This window comes from Eptesicus fuscus, chromosome 1 (assembly GCF_027574615.1).
Source record: "Eptesicus fuscus isolate TK198812 chromosome 1, DD_ASM_mEF_20220401, whole genome shotgun sequence".
Classification (NCBI taxonomy): domain Eukaryota; kingdom Metazoa; phylum Chordata; class Mammalia; order Chiroptera; family Vespertilionidae; genus Eptesicus; species Eptesicus fuscus.
Window position 1 is genome coordinate 7529062 of NC_072473.1, and position 22562 is coordinate 7551623.

General features: G+C 38.8%; 1 protein-coding gene across 1 annotated transcript in view; it reads right to left on the minus strand.

Annotated features, from left to right (window-relative positions):
- CLTRN (collectrin, amino acid transport regulator) overlaps positions 1-22342 on the minus strand; it is a 36620-nt gene extending 14278 nt beyond the window's left edge. The window contains exons 1-6 of the mRNA XM_054714830.1: positions 22316-22342; positions 19287-19347; positions 17767-17823; positions 16859-16917; positions 12883-12968; positions 3404-3517 (exon numbers count right to left, since the gene is read on the minus strand). Coding sequence (XP_054570805.1) covers positions 3404-3517; positions 12883-12968; positions 16859-16917; positions 17767-17823; positions 19287-19347; positions 22316-22342 — 404 coding nt within the window. The remainder of the gene's footprint in view (positions 1-3403; positions 3518-12882; positions 12969-16858; positions 16918-17766; positions 17824-19286; positions 19348-22315) is intronic.
- Positions 22343-22562: the final 220 nt, after the last annotated feature.

Here is a 22562-nt window from a genome sequence, read left to right on the forward strand (position 1 = left end):
TCGAATGATTAGTGACTTTGAGCATGTTTTCATATGTCTCTTGGCTTTCTGAATGTCCTCTTTCGAAAAGTGTCTATTTAGGTCCTTTGCCCACTTTTTGATTGGATTGTTTATCTTCCTTTTGTTAAGTTGTATGAGTTCCCTGTAAATGTTGGAGATTAAACCCTTATAGGAGATTACATTGGCAAATATGTTCTCCCATGCAGTGGGCTTTCTTGTTGTTTTGTTGATGGTTTCTTTTGCTGTGCAGAAGCTTTTTATTTTGATGTAGTCCCATTTGTTTATTTTCTCTTTAGTTACCATTGCCCTAGGAGCTGTATCGGTAAAGATATTGCTACGACCAGCGTCTACTATTTTGCTGCCTATGACTTCTTCTACGATTTTTATGGTTTTCCATCTTACGTTTAAGTCCTTTATCCATTTTGAGTATGGTGTAAGCTAGTGGCCTAGTTTCATTTTTTTGCATGTATCTGTCCAGTTTTCCCAACACCATTTATTGAAAAGACTGTCTTGTCTCCATTGTATGCTCTTGCCTCCTTTGTCAAATATTAATTGAGCATACTGGCTTGTGTTGATTTCTGGGTTCTCTGTTCTGTTCCACTGGTCTATATGTCTGTTCTGGTGCCAGTACCAGGCAGTTTTGAGAACAGTGGCTTTGTAGTATAGCTTGATATCTGGTATTGTGATCCCTCCAACATTGTTCTTCTTTCTCAAGATTGCTGTAGCTATTCGGGGTCTTTTTTTATTTCAGATGAATTTTTGGAGAATTTGTTCTAGGTCTTTGAAGTATGCCATTGGTATTTTAATGGGGATTGCATTGAATTTATAGATTGCTTTGGGTAGTATGAACATTTTAATGATGTTTACTCTAACAATCCATGAACATGGTATATTCTTCCATTTGTTCATGTCTTCCTCTCTTTTTTTAGCATCCTGAAATTTTCCTTTATTTTCATACAATCCTGTTGAGCCCTATCCATTCCCTGACATAAATTTCCATTTTATTAGCCATCCTCACCCCCTGAATAGCTTCTCCTGCTATTTAAAACAAACATTTTGTAGTGAACATATTCATCTACATATCTACCTTCACCCCAAACACTCTTCCTCCTTACATGAACTGAGGCCTGGTTTAACCACAGTGCCTTCATTTTCCTTGCAGCCTTCCCACATCACAGGGCTTGAATAAAAGCCCTTTTCACGTGAAATACTAATACAATATTCCTAGTTCTTACTACCTAAGTGGTGGATCTTAACAGTATTCTTAGTAGCAAAAGTGTAGGAACAATTTAGTTCAAATCATCATTTAAAGCAGCTTAAATCATTTCCCATTGGTATAGATCAGGAGTGGGGAACGTCTGGCCCACAGGCCAAATAAGGCCCTCGAAATCATTTGGTCTGGCTCTGCCAAAGCATTAATGGTGAGTTAATGAAATGTTTGACCAAATATAGCAGGCTAATTTTTTAAGTTGAACATTTTCTATGGCCTACGAATAATGTTATAAATATCCAAATGGCCCTTGGCAGATAAAAGGTTCCCCACCCCTGGCATCAATAACTTTGCTTCAGCAAGGGAAATAGATGATTGTTCACACAAAACCTTTGGCATTTGATCATGTGCTCATTATCTTAAATGTTAATATTTTACAGAAAGCAAATGAGTTCTTTCACTAGATATTTCTCCTTGGTAAAGACAATAATGTACACCTTAGTAACCTAGAAATCCATAGTGAAGAGAGTTATTTACTTTGTTTCTTTTTTTTTCCAGAAAATACAGGATGTCCCAAAACATGTATACACACTTTGAATAATTATTAATTCCAATGGGTTAAATCTGAAAAGAAAGAAACATCAATTGAGCTATCAGCTGCTAAAATGTATGTGCATTTTTGGGATACCCTATAGTTTGTTTCTTCCAATATACCTTTGCCCAACATGAATCATGCATGGGATCTGAAGTTTTGACACATAAAGTGTGCACAATAATTGAAATAAAAACAAATTGCATCCTTATGCTTCTATGAAATAAAGATTACATTTCCCTTTTCAAAGTCTGTTATGATCACAAGGAGAGGAGGAGAGGAACCGTCAGGAAAAACTATAAATCTTGAAATGGGTAAAAAAATATCACTGAGTATCTGGCAAAAACACCTTTTTTGGATAATTTCTGCCTTTTCTTGTTTATGAGTTATTTTGCAAATCTGTAAGTTGTATATAAAACTAACATAATGTAAATGATTCCTGTCCACACAAAATCAAATGAATTGTGTCTGGTGGAATACGATTGATGACTACTTGATAAATAAACTGGTGCATCTTTTTTTAAATGAATATCACCATTCCTCGATTCCTATGTATGCATGCTCACCTGAAGTCTCCTTTGAACTAGTTTTAATATTTTACTAGTTTCCTCATTAACAAATGAAATAATAAAGTATTTGATAGAATTTATTTTTTATTTGTATGAATCCTAATTTTATCTCTTTTTTAAAAAGGTATCTTTTACAAATTGGTAGTCACAAAGTAGTCATGAGGATGCAAAGTATAGCACAGGGAATATAGTCAATAATATTGTAATAACTATGTATGGTAGCAGATATGTACTTGAAATACAGAGGGAACACTTTGTAAAGTATATGATTGTCTAACTTGAAATGTTGTACACTTGAAACCAATATGAAATAATACTAAATGTAAACTGTAATTGAAAAATTACAAAATAAGATTAAAAGGTATCTTTCAAAGATAAAGACTGTACATTGACTAAGGAAGGTAAGTTCTTAGAGACCCAAGAAATCTGAGCTAGGAGTACCATATTATTCTTGTTTCATAAATGAAAAAAGGAAAGTAAAAGGGAAGTAATTTGTCTATATTCAAATAATTAGCAAGAAGCAAAACCAGAATTAACAACCTAAACATTTGGCCTCCAGAATCCATGTGATGAACCATCACACAATAGTTCTGTACAAGGTGTTCTTGCTTTAAAAAAAAAAAAAAAAAGACAGCACTGAACATTCTTAGCTAATATTTAAACCAAGGTCTCTCAACCACAGCATGATTGACGTTTGGGGTCTAATAATTCTTTGTTGTGAGATACTGTCCTGGGCATAGTAGGATGTTTAACAGCATCCCTAACTTCTGCCTGGTGGCAAACTTCCCTCTGCCCCGTGCTGTGACAGCAAAAGTATCTGGAAACATTGTCAAATGTCTCTTGGAGGGAAAAGTACCCCTTAATGAGAACCACTGCTCTATAATCTCTAATACAAACTAGCAAAATAAAACCTTTGACATCTTAATAAATAAATGTTGTGAAGCAGAAATAAATTTCTTTAATGCCTATGAAAAGAGGTGAATTAATCAACAGGTTGATTTACTGGTAGAAGGCATATTTCACAGTGATTACCTTATGGCTGACTGTATCTCATCAGCAGGAAGTGTGTAGTTTTTCGTAGGATCTGTAACCACAAACCAGAATGACACCCTCCGGGTTACATTGCAAAGTAAGACATGGGAAATTCTGCAGATGATGGGAAGGAAAAAAAACACACCGTAAGCAAATTAAGCCACATTTCATTGGACTATCCACTCTGGTGTTATTGCTATCTTAAGAGATGTCTTAGCTATTAATGAAAAGTAATTTCTACCATTATGAAGAGAGGTATTATTAAGAATAAAATTACATAGGAAATTTCTTTTGTTTCAAAATCATATACTTGAGGACCATTCCTTAAATAAGGACTCTACCAAAAAATAAAATCAAGAAGAATTATTTAGTAGAGAGCTTTAGTGACCTCACTCTCCATCACCTGTTAGCTGGCAGCACCCCTGCCTTCCAAACACTGGGCCTCTGAACCACTGAAGCTTCTTGGATCCAGATAAATCCATTGCCCACTCTTGATCCAATAGTTGCTCTAATGGCCACTATTTTTGTGCCTCTCCCACTCCAGTATTGGGCTGGACCAATAACAGACCTCCAAACTGAAGTGCTTTGATCAGTTTACCATAAACCTTTGAACACTGTTTTTGCAGTTACCTGCTTTCCAACTGTAAATTGGAAATGTGCTTCCCTCTGATCATACACATGTATCCACCCACCCAAGGGCACCCTGACCCCTGTGCCAAGGAGACAGTACTGAGGCCTCTCAGCCAATGCAAGAAAGGAAAAAGGAAGTTTGACAGACAACTCTAGTTTGAGACCCAGACACCAAGAGAAGGAGGCCAAGCCTAGAGCACAGGCCGTTGGCCTTCAAGCCCGTATGGAGAAAGGGAGTGATCCTTTCCTTTGTGCCCAGGCCTGAGACTCCGCTCCTGGTGCAACAGGTCGAAAGGAAGACAACGCCACTACCCTCCCTAAGCCTTTCCTGTCTGTCATCCACCCTGATGCAAGGACACCACCAGCACAGGTCACACAGTCACGGCTGGAGACTGTGAGAGAACTGGAAGCGTGTGGTCACGCTGGTGTCCTATTACTTGAGGCCCTGCCACCACCAACTCCTAAAATTCAAACCCACTGTTCTTATACCCTGGTGAGTACTACTCTGCCCCTGCATGAATCAAGGATACTACCAGGTCACCTACCACCATCCCAGCTGGCAGGTCTACCAAGCCCCAGACCCCCACCCACCCCTCCTGCCTTTTCCTAGGAACATACTAATGAGGAAGGCATTTGTCACCCCTGCTTGTCCAGTGTGCATACTAAGAAGTTTGTTCTTATTTTAAACATTAAGTATAGGCATCTTTATTATCTTGGAGATTGTCATAGTCTTTCTTTCAAAGATTCACATAATAGGATTCTTCCACACCACAATTTCTCCAGCTTGGCACTGTTAACATTTGGGGCCAGATAATTTCCTCTTTCCTGTTGGGTGCTGTCCTCTGTATTGCAGGGTTTCAGCAGAGTCCCCGGTCTCTAACCTCTAGGTGCCAGCAGCATACCCACATTGTGAAAATGTCATTGCCAAATAGTCCAGGATGTGGGGAGGCTTGGAAGGAGGTATGTGTGTGTGTGAGAGAGAGAGACAGAGACAGAGAGACCAAGAGAGAATCACCCTAGTGGAGAATCCCTGGAGAGAGAGAGAGAGAGAGAGAGAGAGAGAGAGAGAGAGAGAGAGAGAGAGAGAGTCGCCCTAGTGGAGAATCCCTGAGAGACAGTGCCCTCTACTGGCAGAAACTGTTAAGCTTGTTCTCCCAAAATGTGTGAGTTTAAAGCATGTCCAAAATACAGAGAGATGAACAAAATTAAGCGCATGCTTGGCAAAAGTATTGTCCCCAGTTTTATAGAATGCTGTAGCATGGGGATTATTCATGGTTTTGCCCTTATTAATAATCAGATAATGTAAAGATTTTTTTAAATGAGCTACTCATTTAAGCTCTTCAGGTTGCTAAAAATTAAAAAGTAAGATAGCAACAAATGCTGGTAAAGATGCAGAGAATTGGAATCCCAGGCAGTGCAGGGAGGGCGGGAGGGGGTGTCCTTGGGTCCAGCCATTCTGGAAGTGTTTCCTAGAACAGAGTGCAGCTACCTGCAGTTCTCTTACAGAGAGAGAGAGAGAGACATCAGTGAGACTGTTCTCTGTCAAACTCTGTCAGAGCTGAGAACTGGAACAACCTCAATGTCCATCAGTATGGGAATGGATCACGTAAACCTGGTCTGTGCTATCAAGCGAGTCCACAGATTCAAGGAAAGAAAGAGCCCAGGGCATCTGGACTATTGAGCCAGATAATTCTGTGTGGGGTAGCTGAGCTGTGCATTGCAGGATGTTTACCAGCAAACCTGGCCTCTCTCGAGTAGTTGTCATTAGGCCACCTCCACTAGTGACAATCAAAATTTCTGCAGGCATTGCCAAATATCTCGTGAAGGACAAAGATCACCTCCAGTGGAAAGCTACTGAACTAGAGCTACACTTTTACATATAAAAGGACAAATCTCAAAAATACACTTATTGAATGAAAAGGATGGGAGTTGTAATGTTATATGTAGCACATGCCATTTATATAAATTAAACACCAAGTAATGCTGCTGGCATAAGAGAGGAGGCCAGGAGCCAAGTAAGTGGTCATTTGAACATTTGCCTATGATTTTCTTTCCACCTAAAGTCTCTAAATACTGCTCAAACATGAATGTTGTGGTATTTGTTTTTAGAGGCAGAAAATAGCTGTATTCTCCCTTGGAGCTTGATTTCTAAAGGGGCGGAGACAGAAGATAACCAAGTAAATAAATGTACACACTGCCAGGTGGGAGAAGTGCTGTAAGAAAAATAAATCAGGAAGAGGAATGTATACACTCCATCAATTCTTCCCCGTGTCCTCCTCACCATGGAACTACACTGTCTCTTACTATGAATTCAAGTTATTTATTCAGTATTTCTTTGGGGTGCTAACTCATGCTTTAATACAGCACCTTGGCAAATAAAGTAAAAACATTTGAAATAAAAATTTCCAAAAGATTAAAATGATGATGAAAAGAGTAAATCCAACATTTTCAATGAAGACAGTTACTATTAGATACAAAAAATCTTGGACTGAAACTCCATAAATGATGCTTCTCTTTTGAAGATTACTTCCTGTCATTTGCTAGACTGGAGACTAGGCTTTTCACTATACATGACTAGAAAGGGCTTGAGATCTTAGTGTGTCAATGAGAACACTGCTGGCATTTTCAGTAGGAAATTCCTCATTATGTGGCAATGTCCTGACATGGGTACCAAACTGGTTATCTCTCACCCCTACCTTCTAAATGCCACAACAATCTCCAGTAATAGATATAACCCAACAACACACCATTTCCATATGCAACCTTGATATGCTACATGGCTGGAATCAGTACTATACCCAGGTGAAAAACACTTATAAATCTCTTCAGACATGTCAAGGTCATGAAAAACAAGGGAAGATGGAGAAACTGTTAGATTGGATCAGCCTAAAGAGGAATAGATTCTAGAACAGAAACAGGACATTAGTCTAAAAAGGGGAAATCTGAAAAATGCCACAGTTTAATAACATAGAGCCAATGTTAATTTCTTAATTTTGATATATTTATCCTAGTTATTTAACACTAGAGGCCTGGTGCACAAAATTCATACACGGGTAGGGTCCCTAGGCCTGCCCAGTGATCAGAGCCAATCAGGGCCTTCCAGCTGACGGCCGGGGCCTTCCTTCATTCCGTGCTGGCCCCTGGTGGTCAGCGCACATCATAGCAAGTGATCAAACTCCTGGTCTCCCAGTCAAACTCCCAAGGGGACACTACATATTAGCCTTTTATATATATAGATATAGATAATAACATTAGGAAAATGGGTGAAGGGTCTAGAATAGAAATTCTGACCCTCAGTGCTACTGCATTTTACACTGGCTAATTCTTACTTGTGAGAAGTTGTCTATTCTCTTGAATGATTTTTGCAGCATGCCTAGGCTCTACACACCAGATGCCAAGAACACATCAAATTGTGAAAAACAAAATGCCTCCAGACATTTCCAAATATACTCAGGAGCAGTGGAGGAACAAAATACCCTCAGGTTGAAGACTATTGGGACACAGAATCTTTCTGCATTATCTCTGCAACTCTCTTGTAAATATACCTTTTTTCAAATTAAATACAAACACATATACAAATACAGGAGCAAAGCAGTTATTTTTAAAGTTCCCTGGGCACATTAAAACGATATACAAGAATAAAGTAAGGCAATGGATTAATAATAGTTCTTACTTGCTTCATGGATAAAGCGGTAACAGATACACATGTACTTAGAAAATCAGGAAGAGCTGTGTTCAAATGCAAGATAATGGCATCTGTCAGCATAAGGGTGCTTTTAATACTTATGCAAAATTTTAAAAATGTGTTCTGCTGTGTATTAAATTTTATCGAGTATTTATTAGGATACCCCTCCCCCCACTGTACTAGTATCTTAGGAAGCACTATTTCCATAATTTACCTAAGACTGATATTACCAAAATAAAGGGCAATACTTTTAGCTGCATAGGGTCTTCTTCCACAGAATACTAAGTATCCCTCCTGCATGGCGCTTCCATGAATAATAATAAGTCTCAGACGTTAAACAAACAAAAAAGTCACTGCCTTTCCTCAAGTGTGGGGAGCCCTGGACTGAAGGTGATTCTCCAAGAATGGGCTCCATTGCCATTTCTCATCAATGGCGCCAGACAGGGCCAACTGCATCCAAGGGGTCTAAGAATCGGGCTCTTGTTTCTGGAAATCAAAAGGACTAAATAGGAGCTGGGATGCTGTCTTACAAGCACAAGACTGTTAATCCCCTTACCATGGATACAACAGCACGTTGTTCCTTTTTTAGATCACAAGACTTTTCCTTGAATAGGCAGAGGAGGAAACCCATTTTGTGCCCTACACCATTAACTCAGAAAGAAAATGGCATGCCTGAGTTAGACTTCTACCTCTCTTGCTAAAAATGATAGATTATCTTAAAAGCCAATATTTGAGTAAAATTTTAAATTAAGATTATATTTTCCATAGAAATGATTTTCAACATTTCAAAGTTCCTGTGGAGTTATTTTAGTAAATCTGGCCTAAATCTTATTGTAAAATCTTGAAAACACCTGGTTGTCATCTTCAATTAAAGTCCCAACAAAACTTCAAGTAATCTGGCATAATGAAATCAGAACTTTCTATCATTTAAATTTTTCTATCCATCTTCCATTCTACTATTACGAAAATCTAAAAAAAGAAAACCACTTGATATCAAGGATTGTAAAAAAAATACTATGAGCACTAGGATGGGGGTGCGCTATAAGGGATCAGTGGGAGAAAAAAGGGGGCACATGTAATACTTTCAACAATAAGGATTTTTTTAGAAAAACATTTGTTAGTAATGATTCCAAAAGAATCATATTTAGTCTGTCCTATAATTTCTGGTAGAGTCAGCTTATTGGGTGTGGGGGCCTAAGCTGTATGAAAGCTGGCTTTACCCATCACTTAAATATCAATGCCTAGCACATACTACACTTTCTATTCTTAATTTAATTCTCTGGATCCAACCACGGCAATTCAATTCAACAGGCTGGCCTCAGTAGACCACAATAAAAAAAGAGGTCCATGTAGTAAGGACCAGGCAAAAGGTGGGATGAAAATGGGAGTATTCGTTATTCTGTTTATTTCTTGTCTGTCTTTAGTGAGTTACTCTATATTTTCAATTCAGTATATCTCAGTATCTTCATTGCCTTTGGTGCTCTGTCAGCTCTTGCTTCTTGAAGGCATTTGGAGCAGTTGGCTGGCTTTCCTGTCACTTCTGGCTATTAAAAAGTCTCTCCCCTCACATCCAACCAGACAACTGTACTCTCTGTGAGCAACTCTCCACCTGACTGGAGGCTGGCAGGGAAACAAGCAAGGTGATCACTCAGAACACACAGTCACTGGTGTGGCATGGGCACCAACTCAGCATGGGCCCAGCTGTGAGCACCCCACCTGGCTGCAGGTGTATACACATCAGAACTCAGTCCCGCCCGAGTGCTATGGGGAAAAGAGTGGAAATGCCACAGCCTCTCTGTAGGCTCACACCCTCTGCCTCTCTGAATCCCCAGCCTTCTCTCCCACCGCCTGCTTGGGCTGATGGGGACTGGAGCGGTTCAGCTCTCCAGCACCTCCTGCATGCATGCGGCCAGGGCCTCCCTTTGGAAAGGACATTCCCTTTCATAGTCAGTCAGTGTTATACTGGATCAAGAATATGCCAACTGTAGCCCTAACTGGTGTGGCTCAGTGGATAGAGCATCAGACTGCGGACGGAAGGGTCCCGGGTTCGATTCCAGTCAGGGGCTTGTACCTTGGTTGCGGGCACATCCCCAGTCGGGGGCGTGCAGGAGGCAGCTGATGGATGTTTCTCTCTCTCATCAATGTTTCTAACTCTCTATCCCTCTCCCTTCCTCTCTGTAAAAAAAAAAAAAAAAATCAATAAAAAGAATATGCCAACTGTGGGTTTCCCAATATGCCAGGACATCATCGGGAGATACTGAGCTCTCTGTCACCGGCGGTGATTAAGCTGATAGAAGAGATACTATAGTAAGGACCAGGCAAAAGTTGGGATGAAAATGAGAGTATTCGTTATTCTGTTTATTTCTTGACTATCTTTAGTGAGTTACTCTATATTTTCAATTCAGTATATCTCAGTATCTTCGAGTTTTCTGTAATACTCATAGAATAAGCAATAATGAGGTGGACAAAACAATAGACAGCAAATGTTCAAGATTTTAATCCCTGAAGCCATCTGAGAAAGGGATATTTCCCACCCTCCAGAATTCACTCTGTCTCACACTGGCACCAAACGACCTCTGAAAAACAGAATACTTTATTTATTTTTTTTAAATATGTTTTTTATTTATTTTAGAGAGAGGAAAGGAGGGGGAGAGAGATAGAAACATCAATAATGAGAGCGAATCATTGATTGGCTGCCTCCAGCACGCCCCCTACTGAGGATTGAGCCAGAAACCCAGGCATGTGCCCTGACCAGAATCAAACCATGATCTCCAGGTTCATGGGTCAACGATCAACCACTGAACCACACTGGCCGGGCAAGGCAAAAGACTTCAAACCAGAGCCAGTTGCCAAATGTGTCTTCCATGCACCCACCACATGAGATATGGCCACCTCTCTGCAAAGTTATCTTCAAGCCCATCTAGCATTCTGGGGTGCCCTTTCCCACAGGGGAAGTGGTTGTGTAAAGATGACGCCTCCTTTATGGCAGAGCATGTAGAATTCGGCCCAGCACTTTGAATTGCACTTTAAACACATCCTAATTCATTAGGCAGACTTGTCACTCAGCCCCAACAGCAGTACTGCTGGGACTCACAGCCTGAGCCTTGACAGAAAAAAAGTTTGCTGACCCTGATCTAGCTTTCACTTTTTATTTTTTTTCAACTGATTCTGGCAATAAAACCCTTTATATATCTTCTGCACCCAATTCCAAGGAAAACATATTTTTGCAATTAATCCAGGTCAGATATTCCCAGACTCCTACAATGCCCAGAGTTCTGGAAAAAAAAATTTTTCAAAAGTGAATTCCTCAAAATTAATCTGAAATGTTTAAATGAACTTTTCCTAAGAATGGAAACATCTCATTTAACATAGTCATTTACAAGATGAAACTTAGGCACTTAGAGGACATAACAGTAAAATGAACACAGCAACATATAAAACCTGCTGAATAAGAAGGATTAGAAAATAAAAAGAGACTAGTTAAGGGATTAGTATTGTGAGATGACCAGTAGCTTTTTTTCTTATATTTTTTCTTTGGAATTTTTTTGTGATGCTATTATCTAATTTTTGTTGAAAAAAGTAATTATAAATAATTGTGGAAAGAGTACTAAAGGTTCAAGACATCAAATAACAGCAAATATATTTTTTCTAAACATCTATAAAATAGGAGTAGAGTTCACTTAGGGCATAATTTTGTTTTACTATAGACTTCATTTTTTAATTTTCTGAATCATGTGAATATATTACCTATTTTTAAATATTACCTATTTTTAAACACACACATACATGGGTCACATGTTTAATTTGATCCCCCAAATTCCGCTCCTACTTTATTCCTGATATTTATAGCCCATTCATCATATATTATGTGGGTTTGAGGGAGACCAATAAATAGCAATCCTCTTTACCAGCTTCTGAAGCATTATAAAATTAAGACAAAAGAATGAAGCAGATAGACCAAAATAAAAGGCTGGGATGGAGGATGTGACTTTAATCAGCAAATTTCCTTCCTAATTTAAAAAAAAATCTGAAATAAAATCAACTCCTCTACAGTGTCCCATGTAGAACTGAACTGAGGCAGGTATCACCACACACTGGAGTAGTATACAAGATATTCAACACTTTATGATCTGCACCTACCAATCTAAACAGTGCTCAGCTGAAACCAGCACACACAGCCTTCCAGGTATGTGCCTGCCCATGCAGGGCCAGATTCTGTACTTACTGTAGGGAGCAGCAAATGGCTGCAGCCTGAGGGCAGGAAGGCTCTGAAGGAGAAGGGAACCCAAGCCCAGTTTCTCCTTGCAGCTCACCAATCAGATCATTCATTTTACCTCTCAAGGGGAAGAATGAGGGGCAGAGGAGAGAGAAACCAGGAGTGCTGCCTTAATCACAGATAGAGATGGTAGGAAACATCATAACTAGAGAAAATTCCTCTGGATGAATAGATAAAAAAGTAAAACTATTAAAATTGTACTAAAGCCTTTAAAAAAATAAACAAGGTACTATGATAGATACCAGCAAACCTATACATATTTAAGTTCTTTTCATAATGAGTACTATGGATTTATTTGTCACCCTCCAAATTCATATCTTAAAGCCCAAACCCCAAATATAACTGTATTTGGAGACAGGGCCTATAGGAGGTCATTATGGCTAAATTAGGTCACAGGTGGAGCCCTATTATAGGATTAGTGTCCTCCTAAGAAAAGATACCAGAGAGCTCACTCTTTGCCCTTCCACTTCCCCTTTATTGAAGAGGTCACATGAGCACACAATGATCTGGTGGCACCTGCAAGCCAAAAGAAGAGCCCTCAAAATGAAACCTACCTTGGCAGCACCTTAAATTTGGACTTTCCAACCTCCAGAACCGTGAGGAATGAACTTCTGTTGTTTAAGCCACCCAGTCTGTGGTATTTTGTTACAGGAGCCCAGCTGACTAATACAATGAGAGTAGAGTTCTTACCTATACTATCTATCTATTCATTAGCAAGAGAAACATGTATACAACAGAAATGCAGAAAGCTTTTGTAAAAGTTAAACAAAAATGTGGTTCCCTTAAAAAGAGATTAATAAATTTTTTTTCAAAATCAAGTTTTAAATTATTACACTATCTCAAATAATACTGCAAGCTATCAATTGAGATTTTTCACTGTTTACTTACTCTGTTGTTTCTCTGTTGGGAACTTTCCTCATGGAGAAAGCCATCATCGCTTTGAAGAGATATTCTTCATTTGTATCCCAGGCATACTGAAGAGAAGTAAAACAGAAATGAAAAGCGAAGAGGCATGAGGTAAAAAATAGTGCACTGGATTGCCCTGGCCTGTGTTGCTAAGTGGTTAGACTGGGCTCAATTCCCAGTCAAGGGCACATGCCTGGGTGGGAGGTTCGATCCCCGCCCCCAGTCAGGGCGTGTGCGGGAGACAACCAATCAATGTGTCTCTCTCACATGGGCGTTTCTCTCCCTCCTTCCCTCCCTCTCTCTCTCACTTCCATTCTCTCTGAAAAGCAATGGGAAAAATATCCTCAGGTGAGGATTAACAGCAACAAAAATGGTGCACTGGATTATGATAGATCATATCACCATAATGTTCAGGATAGAATTTCTTGTACATTCTATCATTCCAAGTGTGGCATGTTTTCCATTGCATTATCTTCTTCAGATCTGCAGTATTAATAGCCAATAAATAGGACATTTGGACATCTCATAATGGACAAATACAGTCAGTTCCCTTCCTCCCTTTCTTCTTTCCCACAGAACCTGATTCCCCCTCTCAGCTTCCTTCCTTTATAAACATCAGTACACATTTTCTTAGCTTGAAACCTGAGTGTATGTGCATGTTATGGGCTGAATTGGGTCACTGCCCCCAAAGAAACATTAATTTTTATGTCCTATCCCAGTACCTCAGAATGTAATCATATTTGGAGATTGTGTCTTTATGAAGGTGATTAGGTTAAAATTAGATCAATAAAGTAGGCCCTAATCCAAAATGACTGGTGTACTTACAAGAGGAAATTTGGATACACACACACACACACACACACACACACACACACACACTGAAAGAAGACAGGTGAAGATATAGGGAGAAGACAACCACCTACAAGCTAAGAAGAGAGGCCTGGAATGACTCCATCCCTCATGGAGCTCAGAAGGAACCAACCCTGATGTCATCTTGTCTTGGATTTCTAGCCTCCAGAACTGAAAGAAAATAAACTGCTGTGTTTAAGTGACCCAGTCTTTGTTGCGGCAGCACTAGGAAACTAATGTAGCCTACCTCATATTATAGTGAGTAATCAAGTATTACTGGAGAAAATCACAAAACAGGGTCTGTTGGTTACTCTAAGTTCATGGTGACCTATTCCCACATTTCCTTAGGTTTCCCCATCAGTTTTCTTTCTCTCGTGGTTCACAATGACTATTCCAAGCCCTCTTCAGGCCCCACAAATCTCAGTGCTATCCCTCACATCTCACTAGATGCTCTTGCTTCATAATTTATAGATACATCTCAAGTTATCAATTTAAACTCCCCCAACCTCCTGTCACCAAATACAAAACTTCCTCCATAGACACACATTCTATTCATATCCTTCTCTCAAGGGATAGATGTGGTATTTCTCCTCCTGTCCATGGCTGATCCCCCCACCTCTATTAGGAACACTTCCCTTCTGCCCTTCTCAGGCTCTAAACAATATCAGTTTCCCCCTCCTGTTGTTCCATGCTGACTTGGGCCTATCATTTGACTTTTAACCACACTCAAGTCTTTCCCATGAAAACAACAACAAAACCAAATCACTTTACTCAGTCTTCCTTTTTCCACCTACTTATGTCTCTCTCCATCCTTCACAGCCAAAATACTTGAAGGAGTTGTCCATACTTCTCACATTATATGTTCAATGACCACTTCTTCTTAAACCTCTTCATTATCTGCCTTCCAGTTCTGCCAGTCTAAAAGCACAGCTCTCTCTAAAGTTACCAGTTAGCTCCACATTGTTTAACACAATGAGCATTCTTCATTCTCATCTTGCTTGGCCTCTCAACAGCATTTGCCGCTCTTGAAAACTCCCTTCATCTTGAAGCACTCTCTTCCCAATTGTGATACAAGTGTTTATTAGTTTTCCTCTTGCCCCCTTTGCAGATTCAGTCTTCTACAAGGACTTCAAGTTTTAGAGAAACTCAAAGCTCTCTCTCCTCTTGGACCTCTGTACTTTTCCCGTGGGCATTGTCATTTCCTCCAGCTTTCCATTGTCACCTTAGAGCAAAGGACTCAGGAATGTATATCTCAAGCCAGCTCTGTCCTTGCCTGTTTATCAATAATAGCTCAAACACAACAAGTTCAAAATTAAAGTCTGTTATTGTCTTTACTTGGTTGCCTAACTCATAAATAGGACATCACCTAACCAGTTGCATAATTAGAAACATAATTAGAAAGCTTCATCCTTGACTCCTCCTTGTCCCTTCCTTGTCATACCATCCCTATGGCTCTCGAATCCCTTCACTACTCTCTCCACCAACACATTTTATTTCAAATGAATATTATCTCCCACCTCCGCTATGCCAATCACCTCCTAATTGGTACCACCTTTCTACTCTACTACCCTCCAATCTGTCTTCCACACTGTTGTTAAACTGTCCTCCAAACACAAATTCTATCATGACATTAAAGATAATATCAAAACTCCCGAAAACAGTCCACATATTCTTTGGCCTGACTCCTCCTTTCTCTCTAAGCTCATCATGTGCCACACTCCTCCTCACTGCTCCAGTTCCAGACAACTCAGTCTTCCTTCTACCCCTCACTCTCACGAAGTTCCTTCGTGAAGAATCCTTTGCACATGCTGTTTCCTCTGCCCTTTTTCTTTTATACCTTAGTTCACTTCTACTCATGCTTCAGACCTCACAGCAAACGTCAGGTATTGAGGCCCCCGCAGAAGCCAAAACCCACTTGTACTTCTACTTCCTGTAATATTTGTCCAGAATGCACATTTGCATTTGGTTCACTGACTATTTAATGGACAACCAATTCTCCGACTACTATAATTCCACAAGGACAGGGACAAGCCTGATTTTAGCTGCTCTGCATCCCTAGAACCCAGCATGGTGCCTGCTCTCAGAGGATCCTGGGATAAACAGTGTATAGCACTGGGAGAGAGAGTGGATCCTGCAGCCAGACTTGTCTGGGTTCCATCTTACCTTTGCCACCTGCTGACTTGAGATCTTGCGCAGGTCACTTAATTTCTTTGCACCTCTCATCCATTTGATGAGAATAGGAATACCTGTACTACATTCCTCAAAGGGTTATTGTGACAGCTAAATGAGCTGATATGAGCAAAGTGCTCTAGAAGGGGCCCACCTAGAAAGCAAACTAGGTTCTCAATAAATGTTGGCTGCCATAACGATTACTCATTGAGTGAATAAAATAAAACATAACCTCTAAACAGAATACCTCTAAGTTTCATTAGCGGTTCTCTACTGTTTAGAGCCTAAACAGTATCATCTTCTCTTGGGGGAAATTTTCACGGACCATACTTGGAAAACTGAAACTAAAATTATAAAATACCATCTTATTAATTCGATACTCCTTACTGTTCCTATAACTACATGAGCACCATGAGTATTACATTTCAATTTTATAACAATACATTTCATGTTATTATTTTGATATTTAGGGAGAATTAAAGAAACTTCATGTTAGAATGTGAAAATTTTGTGCTACGAAAACTCTTATGCAGATGAAATATGACCTCTTTTCAATGTCTACAAAACTGAGGCTAACAACATTCAAATGACCACAAGAGTGAAGCACAGAACCCAACCAAGACCTAACTGCCAGATTCAGGCCGCCTTGCTGCACTATGCTGGGTTGAAATGTTCAAGGGTACAAAATTGTTTTTTATAATACAAACCTCCACATATTTTCTAGCATAAACTGTAGATAAAGTATTTTAGGCAAAATCATTTTTATTAACAATTTCTATTTTCCTATAATATTTTCATTTTTAAGAAGATACTGGATTTGAGGTCTTTAGAAGCAATCTATACAACTTTAAAATAACCAGGTAAAGAGGCTCATTATTAGAGAAAGCACAATGTTATTAGCAAACAAAATTTAAAATGAACACGCAGGTTCTCCACTTACTGCTTTATCTCCCAGAGCTGTTCTGATACTAAGTCTCACTTTAAAAGCATTTTCTGCATCTGCCAGAAAGAAAAAAGAGCAGTGTAAGATAAAACCTGCCCAAACTGAGCCTAACAAATCTAATATCTAATGCAAATCAAATCAACAGAACACAGAACTGCAAATAAACTGCTCTCCAAATTCCTGAAAGTTTAACTGTAATCATCTCAGATGGTTTAAAATTTTCTTTCAAACTCATAAAACAGCTTAACGTTCAAGCCACAACATGTCTATAGATTTTGAAAAATTAAGTGGTCTTTCCATCAAAAACTTACCCAACATTAAAAACAATTCATCTTTGTGTAAGTTTCAGGGCTACATACCTGGTTGACAGAGTTCACCATGAATAGCAGTCACCAGAAAAAAGAGCAGCCACAACATTCTTTCAGAGAGGAAAACACAAGACAAACCAAGGGAAAAATAATCCACCCTCCACTTAAAGCTGCTTTAGCCATTCTGTGACCCGGATTAGAATAGCAGAGAAACAAGCCACCAGCTAGAAGGTTTAATGATTAATCCCCATCACTTGGGTTAATACTTTGACAGAAGCAGCCCATCTCCTGTCAGTTATTTACAAAAGCCTGTTTGGAAAACAGGTTAGCTGTGCTTTGCAAACTCTAGCTTAAAAGAATGTTTCCCCTGCTGACTCAAAGTCAGAATTCTCTCCCCCGTCCCCGCCCCTTTGTTGTCTGGTTAAGTGCAGGATGGAAAGAACTGAGTCCTCTCTGGAGGATTTTCCTGGTATGAACTTCCCATCTTTTCATGCCTGAAGTATCTATCTGGCTGACAGATAACCTATCTTAATTTGGGAAGCTAATATCACTCCTTTCTATCTCTGGGGAACAAAGGCCTTGCCAGAAGGGCCTTACCTGACTCACACTTCTGCAGGTAAACATCCGGGCCCAGCTCCCAATTCAAAGGGGATGCTTTTGGTCAGCCCGAAGGGGTGGCAGCTGTGCAAAATCACAGCTGATGACATAGAGCAGTGCTGTCCAATGGAACACTCTGTGATGATGGAAATGCTCCATAGCTGCCCTCACCAAGTGGTAGCCAGTAGACATGGGTGAGTGTTGAGCACTTGAAACGGGGCTGGTGCTGCTGTGAAAGGAATTCAAGATTAAATTAAGTAGCCACATGTGGCTGGTGAGCACATTGGTCAGTGATGCTATAGAGCAGTAGTCAAGAGCTGCCCACCACAAACTGGTCTGCTGGGCTCTTTCTTTAACCCTCCAAAGAGCACCTCACTGCTGCGGTTGTTATAACTGTCTTACAGCGAGGAAATCAAGGCTCTGGTGTTCAAGGCATCGGTGGCAATGGGAGGAGTGAATAGGTGTCACTTGAACCCTCTCTCCACCACACTGAACCGCACTGCATCTGAGGTCTTCATTGGTAAAAACTGAAATTGCAGCAAAACCTCAGAGATGCTCTGAGTAAGATAAAGAATGGACAAGACTCCTTCCCTCGTGGGCACTCTACGAAGGCCAATAGAAGCCCCCAGAAAGGGTCAATCGATGTCAGGGCTTTCCTCTCTTCCATGCTGCCTCTTCATGCATTTGGTCAACAAATTTGACCTTGTTGCTTGAAAACCATGAGTGGGAAAATTAGGTTGGGTGACCCGGATGTTAACAGAAAGTTTGTATATTTAAAGCAACAATGAGAAAATGCAAACAATGACACTTCTGCAACACTTTGAGAGTCAAATCATTTCCCCCTCCTACTTAGGGTGGTATGTTACCATCTATGACCCATTTCTGTTCGCTAACTCCACCTGAGGAAGCTTTTTTGCCTTTCCTCCACTTTGGTTGCCAGGGCACAGTGTCAGGAGAAGTTAGACTAGAGGGAGAGGCAGCCAAAAGTTAACTCAGCCATTTTCGAAATTTCACTATTTGGTAAAATGGAAATTTCCTAGAAGTAAGAGCTAATATAACTAACCCCTGCAAACAAGGTCAGACTAGATCAAGTTATCTTGGCAAATGTTAGACAAGATAAAGTCATCATGGGAAGGAAAAGTCAATAGAGATTGTAACAATTTGATGCTGATAACTGGCATCATAAAGCAAAAGTCATGTTAGAGACAGAAATCCAATTCAGCTTTCCTTTAGCCTGAAACTTCATAAAAGTATCAAATACCTCTCTTTTGCTTCTACTTAATCATCTTTGTAACTAGAGTTGAAGACAGTAAAATGCTGAATCGTAGTCTAAGCCATTCATTTGAAGAGAGAAAATATTTTCCCTTTTAAGTTATGATTTCTCAATGTTTGTTGTCTCATTTTAAAAACAGAAAAATCGCAACACAAATTCTGTACAGAAAATATAGAAAAGTACAAAACACCCATAATGAAGTATCATAGATGACCAATATTAATATATTTTAACAGTTGATACACACCTTCCTTAACCTTGGATCTTCTTGCATGATGTTGCTGTCGTTTTGTCTCATTGTAGCAGCACTATCAGAAAAGGATGATGTAATGGGAATAACATGGACCTTGTCGTCTTCCCCACTTTAATGGGATTACTGCTCTTCCACAGCATCTGGTGAGTCACATTAAATTTGATGTGTCATAAGAAAACGTCTCCTTTTATTCCTAGTTTACTATTTTCTTTTATCAATAACTAATGTTGAATTTTATCAACTGTCTTTTCAGCATCTCTTAATATGATTCTAGAGTTTTTACCATTTGGTGCTTTATATTAATAAATTCCTTACATTGATCCCTTAGATATACTCATTTTGATGATTTTTAACATGCTTCTAGACTTAATTACTGCTTTTTTCCTAGGGTTTTTAAACTTATTTTCATAGAAGAATATCATGTAGCTAATTCTTTTTTTAAATATGTTTTCATTGATTTCAGAGAGAAAGAGGAAGGGAGAGAGAAAAACATCAATGATGAGAGAGAATCATTGATTGGCTGCCTCCTGGATGCCCCCATTAGGAATCAAGCCCACAACTCGGCATGTGTCCTGACAAGGAATCGAATGGTGACCTCCTGGTTCATGGGTTGATGCTCAACCACTGTGCCACACTGGCTGGGCTCAAGTGCTGATTCTTAAAGTTTATTTTTTCCTGCTTTTATATTGCCATCTTGAAAATGTTATAGAAAGATTTCTAACATTGTCTATGTTTACAAATACTTAAAATGCAGAAAAAAGACAAAATTCAGAGTTGAAGAATGTGGATCATTCCTATTTTGGAGGAAGAGTTATAGCAAAAGTTTAATTTCTTGTATTGCCATTTATTATAGGTTTCATATTTCTTTCTGAGCCCATTTTAGCTATTGACAATTTCAAAAAATTATTCCTTTTATTAAGATTTTCCAGTATTCTCATGGACTTTATATATATTTGCCATTTAAAAAAATCTACATTCATTGCTTATATTCCCGTTATATTTTCTGTTTTTTTTTTTCTCATTTTCCCATTATCTTGCCAGAGGTTTATCTAGTTTTATTGTTTAATCAAAGAATAAGACCTTGAATTTAATTTTCAATTCTTTTCTTTCTGCTTTGTGATTCATCAATCTTACTTACATTCATTAAGTCCTTACCCCTGTTGTCATTATACTGGCTTTCTTGTTCTTTTTATAACTCTTGAGCTGGTTAATAGGCTTATTTCTTTTTAATCGTTCTCAGTTAATAATGAAAATATCTGTGGCTATTAATTTTCCTTGGAGTATTCTTCTGGCACATGACATAAGAAGTATAGATGCACAGTGATATCATCCTTCTTTTCAAAAAAAGTCTATAATTACAGTTTTAATTTTTCTATATTCTATTATTTGCTTAGAAAAGTATTTGACAATTGCAAAAGAAACAGCAGCCCAAAATGAAATGATTAAAAATATCAACTTTTGCCCGGCCTGTGTGGCTAAGTGGTTGAACGTCGACCCATGAATCACCAGTTCATTGGTTCAATTCCTGGTCGGGGCACATGCCTGGGTTTCAGGCTCAATTCCCAATAAGGGGTGTTTGGGAGGCAGCTGATCGATGTTTCTATCTCTCTATCCGTCTCCCTTCTCTCTTTAAAAATCAATAAAAACATATAAATTTTTTTAAAATATCAACTTTCATGGGTCGTCAGGTGAATAGAAAGAGAAACTATAAAGACATTGACTTAAAATATGAAGATTCTTAAAAGGTTTGGATCACTTCAAACATGCTAAAAATGATTTAATAAAGAACTCGACAGCTCAATAAAATAGGTAGAACACAGAACTAGATACTATTGTTCTTGCCTCTTAATATACTGTCTTTACTTTCTTATACCTTTCAAAATCTTGTATCTATTTAGTCTTTATTTTCATGTACAAGTTTAAGTATTAAACCTCCTGAGAATTCATATCAAACTTGCTTCATACAATGCTCATTTCAGCATTTCCACATATTGGTGCCTAATACCTTATTAGTAGCCATGGTAATAATGATAAGTAAAGCAGTTTCAATCATTCTGAATATGTCACTATTGACGTTCTTTTTTAAAAATTAAATCTTTATTGTTGAAAGTATTACATATGTCCCCGTTTCCCCCCATTGACTTCTCCCACCCCACCCCCACTCCCCACCCGAGGCCTTAGTATTGACTTTCAATGTCCCAAGCTTAGAGAGCATAAATAAAAGGTTGAGATTATTGTTGCCATGAGCAATAGGAAATACAGCGAGTCTCTTGAGACAGGAAAAAAGAAATTGATTTTTCCACGTTTTTACATACTCCACAACGGTATTGAAAAGCAGTTTCTCAGCACATAACTATTGATCTGCTGCTCAGGAGGGTAAATTAAATATGAGATCACGTGAAAACATGTGGGTTGTTCTTTTCATTCATGTGAGATGCCTTTTAAAGATCATCAGAGCTGTAAAAGCATGTGGGGATATATATGCTCCATTTACCTTCAATAAAACAAGAGGCAGGAAGAACCAATGTTGCTTTTAAAACTTAACCCCAATTATTGTTTCATTACCACATACAGGTATTCATAAAACCATAACACCTAAAACTAGTAAACTGTGAAACCATTTCAAATATAACTTTACTCTGCACATTTTATTGGGTTTTGAGAAATGTATCCAGCTGTGACACATTAAAAGAAATCAAACCTGTAATAGCTGAACATTTTGTACCTTTACAAACTATTGGCTCTACTCATTCATTTTCTAAAAGTTGTAGAATTTTTAATGTGACTCTTCATCATTTAAACTGAAATGAAATTGATATGCTATAAAAAAAAACAGTATCAAGATGTTTATAGTAATTAGTCTAATATTTTCAGTATAATTAGAAGGTAAAAATTATTTTTCACTTTAAATTTTCAGTGTTAAGGTACATGGGAAGATAAAGTATTTTGTCTATTGTGAAAAACAGTATATTTTAACTCAGTGGTTGTCAATGGAGGTGGGGGTGGTGGATTTTTTTTCTTACAGAAGACATTTTGGCAACTCGAGACATTTTTGGTTGTCACAAATGGCGAACAGGTGCTACTGGTATCTGTTGGTTAGAGCAGTGGTCGTCAAACTGCGGCTCGCGAGCCACATGCGGCTCTTTGGCCCCTTGAGTGTGGCTCTTCCACAAAATACCACGGCCTGGGCGAGTCTATGTTGAAGAAGTGGCGTTAGAAGAAGTTTAAGTTTAAAAAATGTGGCTCTCAAAAGAAATTTCAGTCGTTGTA